The sequence below is a fragment of the Talaromyces atroroseus genome (genome assembly GCF_001907595.1).
Source record: "Talaromyces atroroseus strain IBT 11181 chromosome Unknown scaffold_1, whole genome shotgun sequence".
NCBI lineage: Eukaryota > Fungi > Ascomycota > Eurotiomycetes > Eurotiales > Trichocomaceae > Talaromyces > Talaromyces atroroseus.
Genome location: NW_017971433.1, coordinates 2,615,675 through 2,635,978, shown reverse-complemented (window position 1 = coordinate 2,635,978; position 20,304 = coordinate 2,615,675). Strand labels below are relative to the sequence as shown.

General features: G+C 48.7%; 7 protein-coding genes across 7 annotated transcripts; 3 read left to right on the top strand and 4 right to left on the bottom strand.

The window, feature by feature from the left end:
* Nucleotides 1-50: 50 nt before the first annotated feature.
* UA08_02004 (hypothetical protein) lies at nt 51-1,070 on the bottom strand (the record flags this gene model as incomplete). The annotated part of the gene is made up of 2 exons (XM_020261730.1): nt 51-470; nt 522-1,070. 2 exons carry the CDS (start codon nt 1,068-1,070, stop codon nt 51-53), a joined length of 969 nt encoding a protein of 322 aa, XP_020123213.1.
* A 695-nt stretch (nt 1,071-1,765) lies between these two features.
* Nucleotides 1,766-4,869, bottom strand: UA08_02003 (hypothetical protein; the record flags this gene model as incomplete). The annotated part of the gene is made up of 6 exons (XM_020261729.1): nt 1,766-3,030; nt 3,209-3,284; nt 3,346-3,493; nt 3,773-4,252; nt 4,320-4,430; nt 4,490-4,869. The coding sequence occupies 6 exons, from the start codon at nt 4,867-4,869 to the stop codon at nt 1,766-1,768; spliced, it is 2,460 nt and encodes an 819-aa protein (XP_020123214.1).
* Nucleotides 4,870-5,776: 907 nt separating this feature from the next.
* On the top strand, nt 5,777-7,015 carry UA08_02002 (hypothetical protein; the record flags this gene model as incomplete). The annotated part of the gene is made up of 5 exons (XM_020261728.1): nt 5,777-6,137; nt 6,231-6,358; nt 6,420-6,475; nt 6,540-6,687; nt 6,743-7,015. 5 exons carry the CDS (start codon nt 5,777-5,779, stop codon nt 7,013-7,015), a joined length of 966 nt encoding a protein of 321 aa, XP_020123215.1.
* Nucleotides 7,016-7,703: 688 nt separating this feature from the next.
* On the bottom strand, nt 7,704-9,984 carry UA08_02001 (hypothetical protein; the record flags this gene model as incomplete). The annotated part of the gene is made up of 11 exons (XM_020261727.1): nt 7,704-7,718; nt 7,769-7,902; nt 7,975-8,067; nt 8,128-8,202; nt 8,260-8,793; nt 8,989-9,012; nt 9,402-9,499; nt 9,659-9,675; nt 9,730-9,761; nt 9,819-9,869; nt 9,948-9,984. The coding sequence occupies 11 exons, from the start codon at nt 9,982-9,984 to the stop codon at nt 7,704-7,706; spliced, it is 1,110 nt and encodes a 369-aa protein (XP_020123216.1).
* A 1,142-nt stretch (nt 9,985-11,126) lies between these two features.
* On the top strand, nt 11,127-16,032 carry UA08_02000 (hypothetical protein; the record flags this gene model as incomplete). Its single annotated transcript, XM_020261726.1, has 4 exons — nt 11,127-11,688; nt 11,756-12,362; nt 12,435-14,991; nt 15,046-16,032. The coding sequence occupies 4 exons, from the start codon at nt 11,127-11,129 to the stop codon at nt 16,030-16,032; spliced, it is 4,713 nt and encodes a 1,570-aa protein (XP_020123217.1).
* A 733-nt stretch (nt 16,033-16,765) lies between these two features.
* On the top strand, nt 16,766-18,274 carry UA08_01999 (hypothetical protein; the record flags this gene model as incomplete). Its single annotated transcript, XM_020261725.1, has 1 exon — nt 16,766-18,274. The coding sequence occupies one exon, from the start codon at nt 16,766-16,768 to the stop codon at nt 18,272-18,274; it is 1,509 nt and encodes a 502-aa protein (XP_020123034.1).
* A 177-nt stretch (nt 18,275-18,451) lies between these two features.
* Nucleotides 18,452-20,092, bottom strand: UA08_01998 (hypothetical protein; the record flags this gene model as incomplete). The annotated part of the gene is made up of 5 exons (XM_020261723.1): nt 18,452-18,913; nt 19,096-19,199; nt 19,269-19,365; nt 19,423-19,573; nt 19,632-20,092. 5 exons carry the CDS (start codon nt 20,090-20,092, stop codon nt 18,452-18,454), a joined length of 1,275 nt encoding a protein of 424 aa, XP_020123033.1.
* Nucleotides 20,093-20,304: the final 212 nt, after the last annotated feature.

Here is a 20,304-nt window from a genome sequence, read left to right as displayed (position 1 = left end):
TTGAACGTCAAATTAAGTTTCATTCCCTATGCTTTAAGAATACATGCATGCTAAGCAGCAGCAGCCAATCTTTCCGACTCTTGCTGCTTCATTTCGGCTTGTGCACGTAGTCGCTCAGGGACTACCATTTCTCGCTCGCCGACGATTTTCCAACTGTCAAGACGATCAACGCCTAATGATTGAAGTGTCTTGCGCTCGACCAAGCTGAAGTCATTCGGGTTTTTGCGATCAAACCGGAAAGAATCTCTCAGCATGACCGGTGGATTGGTGATGAAGCGCGGATTCCGCAAGCTGTTGACAGACACAGAGTGCACCATTAGCGGGTGAAGAAGGATGACATCGCCGACTTTGCCGGTCATTTCGTGAAACTCGGAGCATTGATTGATTATGTCTGTGTAGAATCCATCATTCTGATCTGGCTCTTGGCCCCGAGGGACCATGTGGGGGGTCACACCTTCAGGGTGGTTATACTTGGAGTGTCAGTCAGTACTGGAAATATTCCAAAGGTATGAGTGGCTCACCAGATGCCTTGCCATGAATGGAATTGAGTCTGGACAGACAACCGTACCACCGGCATGGTCGACGATATCTGTGAATACTGGAATCACCAGTAAGCCTTGCTCTCGGGAGTCAAGGAAATGGATGAAAAAGTCTCCATCGACATGCCATCCGTGGAGGTCTTTAGGATTCGGCCATTTGCCTTCCATGTCCTTCCTGCCCAAATTGACAATGAAGGCATCATTCCACATGGCAGCCTCCTCCAGAACTCGATCTTCTCCTCCAGCCAACTCACATATGGCCGCCCAGGCCTTGGGGGCGAAAGTTTTGACATGCTCATGGCGATGACCCGGCATGTAAGTTATCTCCGAAGTCCATGTTTCCTTATCAGTGGGCGAATATCCCAGACGAGTCCATACATCTGCGGTCCATTCGGACGCCTTTTCTCGAGAGAAGCAATCGGGTACTCGAACATAGCCGTACTTCATGAAATGATCTTTCTGCTCTTGGCTGAGCTTGTACTTTGCATTCCCGCTCATTGCGCCGAACTTTTCCTTGACTCGCCGGAACATTTTTGAGATATTCTCTCCGGTAATGTATTGGATACTTGAATGACTCTGTTGGTTCTTTGGGTGATTTGGCATGAAGAGAAGGCAGGCAAAAGAGATGCAGAGATGGAGAGATCCATGCAGAGAGGAAGCGCGCCTTCCCAATCCGATCATCGATGCCCAAGGCAGGACTCTAGTCCCGATTTGGTTAGCCATGGCCATTTTAGGAATGCACAACCAACCTGCTCTCTCCAACAGTCCAACTTCCAGACGATCACGGGCATACAGCAAATGCGAACTTCTTACCGATAGGCGCCTCGAGAAACAGAGGACATTATGTATATTTACTGTACGCCCGGGCCGTAAGCATTTGCGCCTCACCTCGCCGGGATAACGCCCTAAACATTACCTATCACGACAGTGTTCTTTCCAATGCAACATTGGAAATATTTCTATTTCTAATAGCTTCGCTTTTTCTATTCCGATTATTCTGGACTACTCTTCAGAGCCCTGAAATAAGATTCTTCATGTCCCAACAACATATCTGTCGCTTGTCTCACCGGAGCAAGACTGCGCAGATGATTTCGGCTTCGATGCCTAGATTGTGCAGTGACGATGCTAATGCTTCCACAAACAAGCCGTCTTGGTCTAACGACGAAGCAGGGGGAGAGGAGATACAATTGGAGTGGCGAGATATATACATCTGTCGGACCAGGACTCTACGGCATCAGCTCCATCCTCCTCTTCCTCCTTTTCCTTATACTGCCATCAACCCAGATCACACACGGCACGGCAGTCACACCACTCAACAGCCCCAGTGTCCAGGCCATGGTCGCCCAGCCATAGTCCTGCTTGATCAACCCAGCCCAGATAGGCCCAATCAGCGTACCGACTGCAAACGCCATGTTAAATAGACCATAAGCCTGCGCATATGCGCCCCCCTTGGCACCAAACGTGCCCTTCGGTCTCGACCGTTCCTTGGCACTCACAATATGTGTAATCTCCGCCATGATGAGCGGGAAACTCAGCGTCATAGCAAGCCCAATGAGCACAAGGAGCGCGACCAGGAGCACCTTTTGCGAGATCGAGTTGTGAGTGACCAGACGCAATAGCACGAACATGGGACAGGCGAGGAGGAACCCAGCTGCGGCGAACCAGCGGCCCCCATACTTGTCGCCTAGATACCCCAATGCTGGCGATGCCAGTGTTGGGACGACGATGGCGAGATACAGAATGCCAGATTGCAATGAGCCCCATGAAAAGGTCTCGCTGACGAAGAGCGGGAGTACTGAGTCGAAGGAAGCGATGAGAGTGGCTTGCGCAATGGAGGCAAACAAGGATGCGAGGAGACGGCGGGATGCGAGCAAAGCAACGACGGCAGGAAGTTTCTGCGTTAACTTGGAGGTAGCGCTGGAGCTTCCCAGTCCGGAAAGAAGGTCTGGCGGTGAGGATGGTGTCGGCTGTACTGCTGGTAAACCGTCGACATTCTGCTCTTTCGACCCAGGTGCATGGGGGTGGTCGACATTGTCTTGATAACTCTCGATCACAACACCTTCCTCAATCGGTATTTCATTACTAGTATCCTCAATCCAACGCTTTGCATCCTTCTTCTCAATAAGGACAATACGAAGCACGAAATCCAGTCCGATGAATGCATAGCACAAGGCCCAGACTCCATTATATCCCGTTCTCTGATACAGAATACCTCCCAGGAGAGGACCAAGCATGAAGCCAGAGGTCATCCCCAGGCTCACGTATCCCATGTACTGCGCCAGCATCTCCCTGGGCACAGTATCCGCCATGAGCGCGAGTCCAACGACCCAGACAACCGCGGCGCTGATTCCTTGGAGGAGACGCCCAATGATGAACACGGCCAGGCTAGTGGCCACATTCAGCATGATTGTTGCGCCGAGGAGAGCCGCCAGGCCGAGGAGGAGCGGCAATCGACGCATGGAAATGGTGTCTGAGAACCAGCCACATATTGCTATTATCGATGTCAGTGAAACGTTCTTCGTTCTAGTGCGGTAGGGGGGGTCGTCGCACGAGAGAAGACCAATAAGCCCGCACCGTATACAGCCAACAGCACCGATACCCAATACTGAACTACTCAGTGTTAGTAGAACACGGGTGAGTAATCGAGTAATCGGTGTACTGATTCTTACCCCGAGTGGCATCTACATTCGCTCTATGCTGCAGAGCAAACGGAATCACAGGCACAATGACCCCATAAAGAAAAATCTATACATAGCTACATTAGCTCAGATGATAGCGAGACGGTCATAAGGGAGACGAAACGTACATCAGTGAACACGGCAAAGGTGACCACAAACACGGTAAACCAGTTGCTGGCTCGAAGTCGCAAAGCCCATGGCTTTCGGTTGCTTGCAAGCAGCTGTGATAGCTTCATCATGTTCGAGGTAAAACGAGCTGGATCCCTAGATGCACCGCTAAGGCCAAGAGCATGTTGGATCGAATGAACAGAGTTACAAGAGTACAAAAAACGTGGGTAGAGTAATTAAATAAAATCATGGAGGGAAGGTCTCTCTCCATTACCCCGATTAGGCGTTAGTGCAGGCCCACTCCGACTCCTACTCCGATGTTGTCGTTATGTATCATTCTCGTTACTTTGGACAGAAGCAGATATTTATTCCAGGTCGTTGTAATATACAGGTGAAAGTAAATAGTACAAAGCAGATTTGCGAAGCGAGGGCTTTTATATTTCTTACCGCTTCCCCGTCATCATATCCTGCATAGCCTGCACCCGCTCTTTGAAAGTAAGGCCCGTCGCAAAGTAAGGACTCTCCAGATCCTCCAACGTGGTCGGCTTAGTAAAGCCCCAAATCTCCCAGTCTTTTTGAATGCCGTTTATCCTCACTTTCTGTATAACGATGTACTCGGTGCAGTCCTGGGTCTTGACTGGCGCCGATAACGCTGAGAGGTGGCCCGACGCCGCCGAGAATGTTTGCCTGCTCTGCTGGCTGCTAATACGTAGCACGATCTGTCGGATTCCCGAATCTGCGAAATCGGGTATTGTGGTTGCGCGATCTGACAGCACACGAATCCCAGTGAAGAATGTGGATGGCGTGCGGTTGTATTTTTCGATGCTCCAGGAAACCCTTTCATCGACATTTCGTTTCTTGATACGATAAATGAGGTTTTTGGCTAAGCCTGGACAGCATTTTTCCCGTATAAGTCGTTCGTTGCCGCTATATTTAGAGAGAGGTGTTTGTCAGGCGTTGCTAGACATGAGAGGGGATGGGTGCCTCTTCTTACCGAGCGAATTCTGTGTACATTGTGTGATGGAGATTCTTCCCTATTTCTCTCCGCTCTCTAAGTTCCAATGGGAGGCCCGGTTTGAAATTCCACTTGTGGTAGTAGAGCGTTCTATTATACTGACGTAAGTACAGATAGTGATAACATCACGAATAACATGCGGTACTAACCCAATCACGTTGGAAAACCAATTTTTTAGCCATACCCATTCCATGCGTAATCGATCTTTAGGCTCTTTAAAGAGGTCGGGCATATCTTTCCCTTCTGGCTTCACGAAGGTGCCCGGTAATAAACCAAAATCCGTGGGCATGTCTTCAGGCCTGATATCTCGCAACCTGCTCCTGAAACTCATCTCCGGTTGCATTTTGGGCATGACTGGCTGTGCTGTCATGATGCCACCACCTTTTGCCTTGGGAGCTAGACTTTGAGAGAACGAGCGGCATTGTGTGTCGGAGAAGAAGACAGTCGTCGGTCCGTATGCGTGTAGGGATATCGAGCGAGGGGCATTGCGAGAAAGCGCATTGGCCCTGATTCCGAGAGATTGTGCCATTTTGATATTTCTTTCCTCGCCACAGTCCCGGGGGAGGCTGTTGGGATGATAGGATTATGTGCCTTGGTTTCGCAGCAACTCTGTTTGCTCCGTCCGCAAAAGAAGAAACAAATGCCCGGCAGAATATCTACCACGTGACCTACCACTCACCGCTCGCATTGGCCAATCAGAACGGAGCATATGAACATCACTCTGTTCAATATTATTTGTTATTGTACACAAACTCCTCCAAACTACCTGCTTGATACGCAATAGTCATTCCAGTCTGCTTGATTTTTGCACGCGGCTCAGTGTTCACTTTGCTCTGTATCTATCACATAGACTCATCAAGCATATCACTTCGTATGCAGGACTTGCCGAGGTCCAGACATAGTACATTACATATCAAATATTAGTGTCGACTCCGTTTAGCAATTAATATTCATTCGCCACGTAGTAGACCTACGTAGTTAGCAGAGCAGAGCAAAATCGATCCAAGGGCGGATTTTGTTGATGCGTTGGCGTGTTGTTTCGGTACTCCCTAAACCTCCTTACCTCAAGGCTTACCTGCCCGCATTGATTACGCCATCCATCATTGATCTAATCAACCTCCTACCCCCTCGCAATCGAGTACTTCAACGCACCCTCTCGCGAGTCTTCCAGAATACGTAGCACCCTACGGCAGCGTATGCCGTAGGACCAAAGAGAAAGACTGGCTCCCACCGGCCGCGATGCCGCAAACCTCCAATTCGCCTCGCCGCACCTGTCGACCCTAGTAGGACGACAACTGTCCAAACAGCGACAGCAACAACAGCATCAACAGCAACTGCCACTGGCGGCATTCTCGAAACCGTTTGAAGGAGAACAAGAGAGGGCCGATGCTCCTCTACGACCGCCTGCATACTATAAATCTCGTTCTTCCGTACCCATGAACGCTCTGGGCGGCACAACGACAACCCCACAAGTCGAAGCTGAAGACGATGAACAGGATCTGGACGATGTCGATGATGCCTCGACAATTGTACCCCCGTCCCCGCTGAATTCTCGCCGAAATTCGCTTGCGCATCATGGTTCGCACAACAGCGGAAGTAAGCGGGACAAAACAGGCGATGCTATCATTGCCAACCGTCACCAACGACGAGGAAGAAGAGAAGGAGAGAAACCTCCCGAGGATGAAGAGTCAGAGTCGGAGTCAGGGTCAGCGGCCGAGAACGAGGCCGAAAAAACATCAGCGCAATTACCATCGTCAAAATTATCTCCGCGCGTCGCCGTCATACTCGGCGTCGATCGTAAGTGGTATCTACCGCTCGTCATCTGTCGAGCGCTCAGTGTAGTGCCGGCTCTCTGGTGGGGTTTGCGATGTGCATTTACTTTTTTAGCAGAGCTTTTGCGCATCAGACCTGGCATGTGGCGTGAGGGTTGGGTGGCTATCATCGTGAGCAGTGCAGCAGCGGATTGGGATGTGGAGAGGAGATTTCGAGTCACAGAGGTCGCTTTGGCTATTATGTGGGTATGTATTGGAGTTATTCCATAGGATATATAGTACACACTGACTGACTGACTTCTCGTAGTGCTGCGCATCAGCGTATCTTTCCTACTTTTTCATGGACTGTATGATGTCTCGATGGTGAGTTGAAACACAAGCTTGACTATTTCAGAATATAAGAAGGAATTGCTGACTTGTATCCCAGGCTCCTCAACTACAGCCCCCCCGCAGTCTTGATTCGTCTTTTGGCCACAAACGGTCTTTTTGCCTACCTCACATCTTCCGTTCTATTCCTTTCTGGCGCCTCTTCCGATCCACGGTTATTATTACCTGCTTGGATTTCGATAACCACTGTATGGGCTATTTTCTCCCTTTTATACATCTAATCAATGCTGACTTGCTCAACAGACACTAACATTCCTCTACCACGCAACGCAAAACCACGCCATGATCAAACGCGAAACAACCGCTTCTCTTTCTGTCCTGTCAGTAGCGAGCTACATCAGCATGTCCCTAATCCTTCTGCAAATGCACTTGACACGAGATAATGAGCCGGAGGTGCCGGCTTTTGTCATGGGTCAGAAGGTTTTGGATTGGATAGCGGCTGCTACATCTACTACTATATCTTCTTCTTCTACTACTACTACTACGCTTGTGCCGGCGCAAGGGACGGGGGCCTAACTTTCTTTTCTTTTCTTTTCTTTTTCAAAACTTATTCCAAGACGGTTGTCTTCTTCTGTTCTTTTTTAGATCGTATTTTCAAATTGATTTTGCCATATATCGTCGCTTTATTTATCAACCTGATATCTGAATAAACCTAGGTTGATTTGAAAATTTACTGGTTTGCATGAGTGGAATGGAAGATTGCCAAAAAATACTTCTGATCAATTTGCATACTAACAAGCACAAAGCACAAAGCTAGCATCATCGTATTGACTGAGCTGTAACTGAGTTATGATGCTAGACTAGGTTATATATGAAAAAAAAAGGAAGTAAGCAATATCGTCTATGGGTATCTACAACGCCATGTTCCAGTCCATCCCGTCCCTAAAATTGAAAAATCATCGAAGAACAAAACAAAGCGCCTCGGCTATTGCATTCACCTGAGAGCACAGGTAAACCGAACCAACTGATTGACCCTTTGTAAAGAAAGTTCGACAAAAAGAGCAGATCCAAGGCCCCATGGTGGGGCATCGCCAGTGAGCAGACGGACAGTTCAGTGCCTTTAGAAAGGAAGAATATTCGTCGTGCGAAATCCCCTTGTTTAGAGGAATGATATCACAGATATTCGACTAGAAGACAAGCACTTCCATCGTATCCTCAAAGGAAAGATCTGTCGAGAAGGACCGGAACGACATGGCGCGTGATTTTAGAACCCATGGACCTATAGACTGTTAGCACAGGAATAAGAAGAACAGTCACTACAGAGCATACCTTGATGGTCTTGGCGTCGAGTTCTAAACCCTCTTTCTTGTCGACCAAAAATTCCTGAACATCTTTACGCTGGTCACCCTGCAGCTGAATCACCTCCCCCATCTCAGTGTCGTTGACAATGGTGCCATTGCAAGCTGTGGATTCATCTTATCAGCCTTGTTGTGTGTTTTTTTTTCCCTGACGTTCAAGTACACGCAGCAACATACCGAATTTCTTCTTGATGACCTTGAGAATCTTCTTCTGATCAAACTTCTTAGGAAGACCCTGAACGGTGGTCAAGGTCTTACGACCATTGCGCTCTGCGAGAAGTCAGCAACTGGGAATTAAAAAAAAAAAAGGTGGGGAAGAGAGAAACATACGTTGGATTCGTATATGAATGTAATTCTGAGACTGTTTAGTCTCACCGGTGTCTTCGTCGGCTTCGGCGAAGGGGTCTGTGGTGATCATCGATTGTTAGCCTTTTGCCAGTTGCACGAACTAAAAAAAAATACCCCGCTCTTCAAACACGACCGCGGCAGCCATTATTCCAACACGGCAACACGCGATTACCGCCCGCTCGGCCCAGTGGGTAGAGCAGGCTGTGTAGCAGGGCGTAGCACGATGGAGGACTGCGGCAGGAGCATCGTCGGTGGACTTACCGAAGGTCTTGAGGTTTTCGATGGACATAAACTCTGCCTTTTGCTGGAACTTGTTTGAAAAAGGGGGTATAGATAAAGCAGCGGGGAGCGAGAACTCGTAGGTCTCTGTGGAAGAAGCGTCTGCGGGTTGGAGCTGGTGGGTAAGAGCGGAGAGATGGAGGAAGAGCCGATGGGTTGATGGGAGGGGATTCTTTTTAAAGCTGAAAAGAGGGAGGGCAGGAGCGAGGGGCGAGGCGTCGAGCAGCCCGAAACAGCCAAGCGTGGATGACTCAGCCCGGTGGCCAATGCGCTGATTGGCCAGGCGGGCTGAGTCAGCGGCGTGCGAAAACTGGGGTTGACCACGTCTACTCCGTGGCTTTACATTCACCACAGGGCACAAGCTAGTCACTGCAGCCATCACAAATAACTAGTCACTGCGGCAGTCTATGGCAGTGCGCGCCTCACTACAAGTCGCTGCGCTGGCTGGATACACGTCGGCTGTTCTGTTCTGTTCTGAACCGAACAGCCAGTCAGGTGGCAACGCGCCCGAGTCACCAGGCCGGGTCAGACAGTATGCGTTTCAGCAATGCTTCAACTAGATACTAGAGAGTCGGCACAACATAGTTGCTATTATGCGTGTATTAGTAGATGTCCTATATTATTACATGGGTCACGAGGCACGGGCCCTTTTTGAATAGACCGAATCTATTCGCGATAGAATATCCTTATGCGAGTTCCCAACTAAGCGCACTTTTCCCGTTTTTCTCATGGCGACGGCGACGGGGGTGGAGCAGCGGCCGTGCTGCTACCGCGAGCGGCTGGCGGAGGGAAGAACAAGGGCATGTATGTCTAGGTTATCGGCGTTAGCGCTATCCTTGCCATGCATTGAATTGAATTGGGGTCGCGGGGTGTAATAGACATACGACAGCTAGAGACATCACTAAACGGTTGAGAAATGCGATTAGTATACGGAGTATGACTTGCGCGACGAGTGCTCGATGAGCGCCATGACTTACGGGACATGAAGATCGACATATAGCCGGGCGTGGCGGCATTCTTGCTCTGTTCGGGCGTCTCAGACAACCAGTTCTGGAGGGAAACCACAACGGCCAACCTAAGAAACCATGGCTGCCATCAGCCCAACTGCCTTGTCATATTCGACGGTGAGAAGCCACATACCATCCGATCATTCTTTCGGGGAGAAAATCGTGGTGTCAGCATAGAAACTGAAAACCGTAGTCCTTATCGTGTGGATGATAATTGGGTAGCATACCGATTCCGGGTGAACATCTAGGTAATACTGCGCGTTAGAGAAATGCAAAACAGATGAGTCGATCAACTTACCGCAGCCATTGGCAGCGTTGTGCTCATAGTACCTGCAACTCGCCATCAACACCGACCCGCTTTCTCTTTGTGTATCTGCATGTGCATACCGCCAATATCGGCATCGCTCTTCTCAGCGGGAGGCTCGACGTATGGGATCACTAGGCCAGGTGCCAACAAGTCAGCTAGTTAGTTCCGCTGGCGATGCACGGCATCCAGAGTTCGAAGAGCAATCTCACCCAAGTCGGCCCGGCGCATATCCTTCTTGGACGCCATTGTATGCAGATTCAGGGTGCAGGATGTGCGGTGATAGTATACACTGAGTCCTGACAGTCACCCCCGTACGCTGAGAGAGCTAACCATCTCCGGACACGTGCCAAGCTAGCTTGTTCTGGACAAGGAGGGCATTTCCGCCAATGAGACTCGCCCCTCCGATTCTACGCATCATCTCGGATCGAGCAGTATCTCCTACGTACTACTCTACTAATGATCCAGCATTGGCATTGGGAAACAAAAAAGCAACCTGAAACGGAACTGCTGTTCATGGCCCCTTTGTGCCTTTTTTGATAGGTGGAATGCTAGTGAGATCGCAGCGTATCAATGGATCTGCAGCCAACAGCTGACTATGGTGGCAAGGCGGTTGCACGGCATACAACGGATCTCTTCTCTATAATTATAAATGTTCGAGCTGCACTTCTTATCGCCTGTCTACGCTGCTCCCGATCACCGGAGCGCGAGCGAGAGAACTCAACGCGGGTTTTCAGGCTTAGCCCAGGCATTTAACTAACTAGCTGAACATTATTATATTACTACGTGCGAAGAATATCGTCCGACGTCCGTACATCCGTGCATCAGGCGTCTGGAGATGTCTTTGCCGCATTGCGAGATCACTGCACTATATTAGTAGATTTATAGTCATAATAGATGCATTCTTTGTCCTATTTTCTGACCGTAAGCACGTCTGTAGCCGGGGATAAAACCAGCAAAATGTGCGTAATGGCAATACACCGCGTTTTTTCGGAGACAATAATTGCTGGTCAGCCGGTTCCGCCGAAGGTTATCTTTCCCTTTCGCTGCTAGCCCGCGCCGCCCGCTGTATACTTCCTTCCTCGCTGCATGCCGCATCTGTTTGTTCCTACACATAACTCTATCCTCTGTCCTCTATTCATATACCTAGGTACACGGCATCAACTGACGCCGGGCGCGAGTCATACGATTGCCGCCCTCTGCTCGCATATCATCCCATCCATCCATCCATCCATCCGTCCGTCGTCTCCGCCAACATCGGATACCTGATCTCGGGGGTTAAGACGACTGCGAACCAGCTCTGCTCCTCTATCGCGCAAAACCGCGCCAATGCTCTGAATTGAAACGACCGGTCGACCGACGAGAGACACCATGTCTCCCGTCTTCATGAGATGAGCACGCTTCCGTCCTCGACGGGCAATCAGACCTGGACAAGCTATACCCGTCCTGCGTCTACAAACGAGCCTCGCCCGTCCATGGCTGTAGCCCCGGCAGCTCCTGCCCAACAGCTCATCGACTTGTCCGCCTCCGACGGCGGCCCGTTGGATTCTGAACAGCCTCACAAAAGACCTAGGTTGGACACAAATGTGGCTGCGCTCGGGCACGACGGCCGAACTCCTTCTAAAAGCGCCGAAGCTCGAAGCGTCATACTCAATGGCAGTACTGCACGAACTACTGCGGTTTCTGGCCGCAGCCGGCCTGCCTACTCTTTCCAAGAGCTAGTCACCGACACGTATGGAGGGGTTGCCTTCACAGCGAATGCGACTCCCGGCTCGCAAACCCCCAAACCCCCGTCCCCGCCGCCGTTTCCCGTTCGACCCTGGATGCACGCTCCTGCACGCCAGTCGCAAGTTGAAAATGTTGGTCCGCCAGAAGATACCCGTTCCCGCGACGTCCAGACCAATCCCTACCGCCCAGAAATCCCAACTATTGCTCCACGCCTCAACAGGGAAAGTAAGTGCTGCATCCTCAACAAGCTATCTGCTTCGCAAAAGGGCGAATGGCTAATCGATTGTGACAGAAGTGGCCGATTATTCACCGTGGAGCCGCTTAGGGAACCATCCTGAAGACAAACTAACCGAGTTCGCCGTCAAGCAGGGGTATTATGACAAAATACCAGGCTCAAGTAACAACGATTTACAACCAAACACTTCCAAACTTTCTGGTCATTTGAAGAATCGATCCGGCTTACAACTTTTGTCCGCCGTGTTTGCTGCCGCTCTAGATAAGAGGCAAGTACATGATAAGATCTCTTCAACATCGACTTTCAAACCTCCGCCCCGTGTCACTCTCACAGACAACAAGCGAGAAGCGTGGCTCCGAGATTTGGCAAACTCTGCCGTTCCTTTACGAAGATTAAGCCGAACAATTCCGCATGGCATTCGGGGAAAAGTCCTGCTCGACCAATGTCTGGGCAAGGGAGTTCCCATCGGAAGAGCTGTGTGGTTGGCGAAATGCGTTGGTGCCAATGAAATTCGCGCGTTCAAGAGAAAAGGAACCAGCGGCTCGCTCTCACATGGACTGGAAATAAAATGGGTTCGTGAGTGGACGATCGGCGTGCAACAATTCATTGAAGGAGTGATAGGTGCATGTGGCAAGGAGGGTTGGCGAAGCAAAATGACTTATGCGTAAGGATCTCTCGTCTCGCCTGCCGTTTCTTTGGTTATGACACTAATTTTCTTTTCTTTTTCTTTTTGCAGAGTGAGACTCGCTGCTCGTCTGTTCTTCGAAAATTTGCTTGACCAGGATTGCTACCTTGATTGGTATATGTCTTCGATAGAGGCTTCTACTTTAGACGTTTTCCCTATCTGGCTTGCGATGCTTAGTATCTATTGGGAAAACCTAGTAAGATTCAGACAACGGGGGAGACGTCTTTCGGAAGCGCTGCTAGAAAAGCTCAGAGAAGCTACATTATCCGAGTACAAAGCACATCTACAGCCCTTGATTGATCGAGTTTCAGTGATAGTCCGCCGACTCTGCCAAAACCATTCACCTTGCGTTATTCTTCCTCGGTCATGGGATCGATATCAGGATATCATATCTTCTTTACTCATGTCCGATGATCCAAAGGAAAAGGCCCTTTTCCAATCTCTTGTTCTTCGCAATGCACGTGTTCAGAGACCCCGAGCATACATTTCAAACAGTCGACGTTCACCACAGCAGCAAATCATTAAGCTTCTGGACTCTTCTCGCGATGCCTACAACATAGGTGCTCTGTCGCATACTTGCCTCAGTATTATGCCGAATCGAGGAGAACTTGTTTCTGTATTGTTGAAGTGGACAGCGAGTCCATTTCGGCAGGGGATAATCCGTGTATACATTGCCGTGCGCCTATTGCGTAAATGGAAGCGTTCAGGCATGGATATCGACGCCTTTATCTTCTCGTTCCTCACACAGACATCTATTGGACAGACAGCACATATGATAAATATCTATCATACGATTGTAGAATTGATCCGGTCGCACACATTTTCTGTTGGTCGATATCTACAGTGGCTGGTAGCAAGAGGCGCCGTCGAACAGTATCGCCAGGGAAGTTCTCCCGATTCTCATGTCCCGGTTGACATAGATTTGTTATTCCATATTCCCAGTTCGCGTCTTCCACGACATCTGCGCAATCTTCGAGACACCCTCATGACTCGCGCAGGTTTACTTCTCTCTTCCGAGACAGCCATTTTACAAGGTATCAAAGGCGAATTGAAAAAGCGGCTCCCTCAAGTACTACGGAAAGATGACATTGAGGAACATAAAATGGCGATTGACCTTGAACGAAACAATCTTACCTGGTCTATCAAAGCCGATATTAGCCAGTGGATTCGAGCAGCTGTATCCGAACATTATGAATATGGCCCCAGTTACCAGCAGAAGATTTATCATCATGAAGGCTCAATTGAAGTGTCATCATTGACTCATGAAGAATTTCTCACCATTAGATCTACACTTGAGCAATATGGAGATCTTTCAATGCTCGCGGATATTCTCATCAATGCATCTAACTCTGACGATGTTCAATTACTCACATGTGGAGCCGATACGCTAAATTGCCATTTCGGTTGCTTCACCGTCATCGGTGCTCTGAATGATTTGTTCAGAAATTTTTACGAAGCTTTCCTTCGCGTTAAGCACAACCCACAACCTGTCTATGACCTCGCATATTCGCTTTGTGAAGTTGCCCGCCGTCTTCCCAATGGTGTAAACTCACTCCTTGTGCTTCGACAAGCGCTCTCGAGAGCGGATCGTAATCTTGCGCTAGCTGCCTGCTCTCCTGTGTCCGACCATGTAGCAGAGACATTGAGTGATTCCAACCCTTCTTTCAATGAGGACATGGATCAACTTTTGTCGTCTGGCAACAGCATGGATGAAACTACGATGATGATCGTCTTTCAGAAATTGATTCAACAACTTGTGCTTTACGACGAAAAGGATGCTTCCATGCCCGGCACGGTCTGTCGCCATCTAGTGCAGTTGAGGTCATTCAATCCTAAACATTTTGATCTCTTGTTGGTCCAATGGCTCGAGGCAACTATAAAGACTACTTCACGACCCAAGTTGTCACGTACCCTGCGCCCACTCGTTAGCATTGGATGTGTAACCTTACCGGCGTTTGCCATCTTGATTAAGAAAGTTTTGGTGCCTGATTTGCTGAATCCCACGGTTCCGGAGCCGCTAGAACTGCTCGTTGATTTCTTGGAACTCCTTGTTCCTGTCCATGATCTCGGACCAGTTTGCGATTTCCTGTCGTACCGCTTCCGCATCGCCCAGGAGGAGTTTCTTTGTGAACACTCTCATGAAGCTCTTGGTGTCATCCAGGATGCCGTTTCTCAGTGCACTCAGGCTCAGTCAAAGGATTTGCTTGACGACCAGAAACCCTTAGTCAGATATATGGTTCCTTTATTGCGGGAGATTATTGTGCGCCATCCAGATGACATCACACTCGACACTATTCGCACCCTGGTGAAGGGATATCCGGCATTCGGTTTGGTTGTCCGAAAGACGGTCGATATGCTTCTAAATGACAACAACCAAGGTAGTTTGGATTTCTTAACCGAGGCCGCGACGACTATCAAGAAGACAGATAATCTTTCATTGCCTTTGTGTCAAATGAAATTACAGATCCTTTTCAACGAGAAGCATAGCGATGATATCATGAATACCATCGTGGATCTTATGTACAAATCAGCAATAGCTGATGTTCGCGCTGGCCATACTTACTGGCTTGATCTGGTATCTACGATGGGTCAAGAGGCCGCAGAGCAGGTGAGTTCAGAGTTCACAGGTGAAGTGCGCATAGACTGACTAACCTTTCAATAGATTCGCCAGAGAGCAGAGAAGGAATTCTTCTCCGTAGCTCAATCGGATAGCGCACTAGAGAAAGACTCGGAGAGCGAAAGACTTGATCTTCAGGAAAACGCACGCGTATATCTAGCCGTCATCGACGGACTTGCATATAGCATCCCAGAAGAGGGTGTCCCTTCCGTGGGACCTCCTTTGGTCGAGAAGCTGAATTCGCTTCTTCACAAACTCTTTGCGATGCACGTAAACGTGAGAAACTTGAGTGAGCTCCGCAATCATACATCGCCGGGGGTGGCCACGCATTCGATTTCAGCTTGCGAGGAAAACTTTCTATTTTGGTTCACGGCAATACTGCAAATGATTCGCATTCACCGAGCAGCGTTTGACCAACCGGCGTCGTCTACAAATAATCGTCCAGGTGCATTTATAGACCTTTCTCGAACTCTTATTATCATATGCTGTCTAGCATTATCACGGACGCCGATGGGGTTCACAGTTCAACCTCGACTAGACCTATCTGCATTACCGCCTTTTAACACATCGACAAGCGAGGTACGGACGGAGAATACCATTCAAACTTACGCTTTGGACATGGCGTCTTCTCTCGTTGACAGTCTTCCCGACGAGGCCCGCCAACAATGTGCCAATTTCATCCGGGAAAGGTTCCCTCCATCCTTGCATGTTCAAAACGATCCTCGTTTACTATTTCTATTTGGACCCGTGTCGGAAACCTTTGCTCCCGGGTCTGTTTCGGTTTCATCGCCAGCATCGACGTTGACACCGTCTGCCAATCCACCTGCCATGTCTGCCGTCAACACAGGTACGGTTGTAGAAGATTATTCGGCAATTAGCAATCGGCTTCGCGTACAGAGTCGCGGACGTATAGTCGGTTCGTACTCGCTTCGCCCATGGGAGATGTTAGAAGAGGCAGCTCCTGTGGTTGGGGCTAACGACACTGCGATTGATCTGAATCTTTTTGGTGCCCGCAAAGTACGGGACTATTGAAAGATTCCTCCATTTTATGTTGATGACCCTTTTCATTTGTACTCTATCTACCTTTACTCCGCCTTCCCTCTGTAACTTTCTCCTATTGGACATTTGATTTTCTTTTTGGTTCGTTTAAGTTATGGGGCACTCGATGGGAGCATTTGGATTACGACAAAACATTGTGGTATGCATTTCCAGGGCATGGCGTTTGATCAAACATCTTTTGTTGTTTTATTATATGATAACTGGGCGAAAGGCAGGCTGTATATATGTCTTTTCCATTTGACTAGCGTTTTCTTTTTCTCCTTTTCATAATCCTCGTTCCTCTCTTAGTGAAGCAAGCTAGATTGGAATCACGAGTGGATGCATGGCATATATGTGATTGTTTCCTAGGCGTGAGATGGTTGATAACCATCAAGTAGTTCGATCTGCACGACGACATCATACAAATGTTTCGGAGAACGTACTATCAACGAATTCCTCAGTAAAGAACATGACTGAGTGGAAGTTGCTATAACTCTTGCCATATAAACGAAGCCATTGATCAATCAAAATCTTCCATTGTTGGAAGCTAGACTTTTAACCCTAACCCAAGCGGGACCACCCCGATTAGTAAGCCACGAACCTAGTTGGAGTTACTTCCAACATCATTTAGTTCAATTCAATTCGTCCATTCTACAAATACATCTCAGATCATCGACAGACAGACTTGCTGCTCGAAAAAGAAAAGTAAAGCAAAAAGATACAAGAAATGCCATTTCATGACTCGGCAGACGCCCGTCATCGACGGATAGCAGCAACAGCAAAATCGCGGCGAAAGGCTTGCAACGCATGCATCAAAGCCAAAAGACGATGCGACCTGCAACATCCATCATGCCGACGGTGCATTGTTAGGGGCATTGAGTGCTACTACCCGTCTACGAGACTCCATGATCCTACTCCTATTACTACTGCAACACCCAGTAGTAGTGGTGATAGTAGTAGGCGGCACAGGGACAGGGACAGCCAAGATGGCGATTCTCAAGGACTAGTCTCGACCTCATTATCATCATCATCACCGTCCTCTTATTCCCCTCCCTTTTTAACGCCGTCATTTTCTTCGGCTGCTACTGCTACTGCTACTATGCAGCAGTTCCCACCTACAACGCACTCACTCCTATACTCAGCTGAATTACTACTCCTGCAAGGTACCAGGATAAATCCGCTATATTTCCTAGTCCCCGACTCGTGGACTGTTGCAAGCAGTGAGATGGCGCGCCGTAATCGTATTGGACGCACGATTCCCCAACTTAATAAATCTGTACACCAGGTACAGTGCTGGGCGAGAGAGTGGATTGAGCAGGGGAGTAATATGTTCATTCACAAAAACCTTTATTATCATGACGACAGCTATAATGATGATTGCTATCCTCATGGTGGGGACGCAGCCGGGCTACACATGCCAAAATGCATTCAAGATGCGTACACGTCTTGCGCGGCATATTTTGCGTGTACCACGAAGAATAGGAAAATGGCGTTGGGGATTATTGAGCAACGAGTAGCGACATTATTGGCAGAACAAGGAGAATATCAAAATAATGACAACGACGGTGACAATGGTATATTTTCAACCAGGGATATCTCTGATGATATGAATAACAACACAAAGACCAAAAGCGTACTAGACCATCTAGCCCGCGTCCAAGCATTACTGGTATATCAACTAATTCGACTCTACGACGGCGATATCCGTTCGCGCGTCATGGCAGAGTCTCTCATCCCAGTGCTAACACGGTGGTGCATGCAAATGCTCGACAGCGCGTTACTTTCGAGCCAATACGTGTATTCGATGTCGACATCCATGGGCCCTTATCTATTGAGCAGTAGCAGTAACGGCAAGGCAAGCGTCGAAAAGAAACTTCGCTCAGATTGGCAGGCCTGGATCCTCGCCGAAAGCGTTCGTCGCACCTGGCTAGTCGCCGGCCATATGCAGTGCATTTATAGTCTGTTGAGCTACGGCATCAATGCGTGCCCTGGTGGATTAATGTTTACGCCTCGCGCGGGCCTGTGGCATGCCGAGTCGGCGTATGAATGGTGGGCGAGGTGTCGGGAGAAGACGAAAGACAGCCGCGGTGGTGATGGGTTATTGTTTTGTCAGAGTTTGGAGTCGGGTACGCAGTTGTTAAAGAAGACGAGTCCAGAGGAAGTAGATGACTTTGGGAGGTTTGTTTTGGATATTATGGCGGGCGAGGAGAAGGTGAATCAGTGGTTGTCTGTCTAGAAAATAAGGCAAGTGATGTATAATAACCACCAAAATCCTCTATTCCGATGCTCATATAATAATAAGTCTAATAATGATAAATAGAACATATCAAATCAAAATCTTTCAGTTTTCCCAAGTGTCACCCTCAATTTCCGTTCCATCCATTCAGTTCCTCCAGGTCAAAATACCGAAAACTCAGACCATAAATGCCGATTCAAGCGCCGGATCGCAGATGTCTCTCAACTCCATACCTATTATATATGACATTTTCTTTTCCATCATGGAGCTACCTCGACGGCTGTTGAAGCGGGAAGCAGCGCTCTGCTTAGGGAACCGAAGTATCTCCGAGGGCAGTTTATCGACAAAGTCGTAACAGGGATCCGAAGCGCCATTCCCATGAATGTTGATGTTGTTGTTGTTGCTGTTAGCCTCTGCCCGCTCGTGCAATTGCAATCGTAACTTGTGTCGGTCTTCTCGTTGTTCTCGCAGACGTTGACGGTCCTGTCGCCATACTTCGCTAGGGTCCAGACCTAGGCCATTCAAGGACAGAAGACGATGGTGCTCGGGGAGGACAGAGGGAAGTCGCCAATAAACGTCGTTAGTGATGCTCACCCGCTCAATGTCGATTCTGTATTGGATCGAGAATTTGAGGAATTTCTGTACGAAGTCAGCCATTTTGATCCCAATAATGACAAACGAGAAGGACATGCATCTTGTGCGAATTGTGCGTCTTCGCACCATCTGAAGTTAACGCCCACCGAGGGCACTTGGAATCTCTGCCCTCTGAAATCCTTTGCCACCATCTCAATTCTATCGGAAATGTGTATTGGCATACGCACATTCTTCTGCTTGCCGGTCCAATGAATGAACTTCGTCATAATATCCTTGAAGTCCTCGAGAGTCGGGACAGCGCGGGGGTCGCTTGGGTAGAGACGGCAGATTCCTGATTTAATTGTGTCTGTTAGAAATAACAAACCTTCGTACTAGACTGGTACTACAAGGGGAGGCGTACTCTTGCCATCAGCTCGTTCAACTCTCACAGTGCGGTTTCCAATACAAAATCCTTCGTTTTTGGCCCACATCAATGCTGCGTTTGCATCGATAAAGTTCTAACCAGAGTGTTTTAGTATGGCGAACTTCTTCCTTGTTGGCTAAAAGATACATACCTTGTACTGTATCCATCCAGTCGGAATTGGCTTTTCATTCACCCGAGTTATGGTAGACTTCCATATAACATTGACTGTACATGGACCATGGAAACTGAACTTTTCAATGAGCTCCTTCCGCATTTCGTCTGTCGTCATTTGCATGGGTAGACTAGAACAGACCCTGTTAGTATGGGCTTGACAGCAAGTTTTGCTCACGAGGTACTTACTCTCCAACAAACAGCTTTGCCTCGGGGTCGGCCATTTTCTGGCATGGCAGCACTAGTTTTGCCATATTCATTTGAGGAGGAGGAGGAGGAGGAAGGCCCTGCAGGAAAGGGGGCATTAACGGTTGCTGTTGATGGTGAGGAGGCGCGTAGCCCTGAGGATGGTAATAATAAAGATTATCACACGGAGTATGATTGTGGGGGAAATAAGGAACAGGCATAGGAGTGGCAGAAGAAGAAGAGGAAGAAGAAGCGAAGGTAGAATGGTAGCTTTCTCCTGCCATATGACAAGGCGGCAGGTGCTGAGGGCATGGATAGTAGAATGCTATGGCTAGATCATACATAGCAATAGGATAAGGAATAGAAGGTGGAGGAGGAAATGAAGCATATTCCGGAGCCACATGCCTGCTATGCTGTTGAGGCGGATCTCTCTGCGGAGGTTGAAAGTGGTTTGCGGCAGCCATCCTGACTGAGCAGGTGGGATTCTGGGATGTTTTGAATAAAGTTTGAATGAAGTGATAAAGTAGAGTGTGTGAAACCGGTAGAAGTTATAATAGAGTACGCGTCAACAAATGAAGGAGAGTAGAGAAAAGAGGTTTCCTCTACCTCCAGGGCTATCGATGTTCTGCGATTATATAGGCTCAGAGATCGTTGCCTGTCGCATGCTACTTTGCCT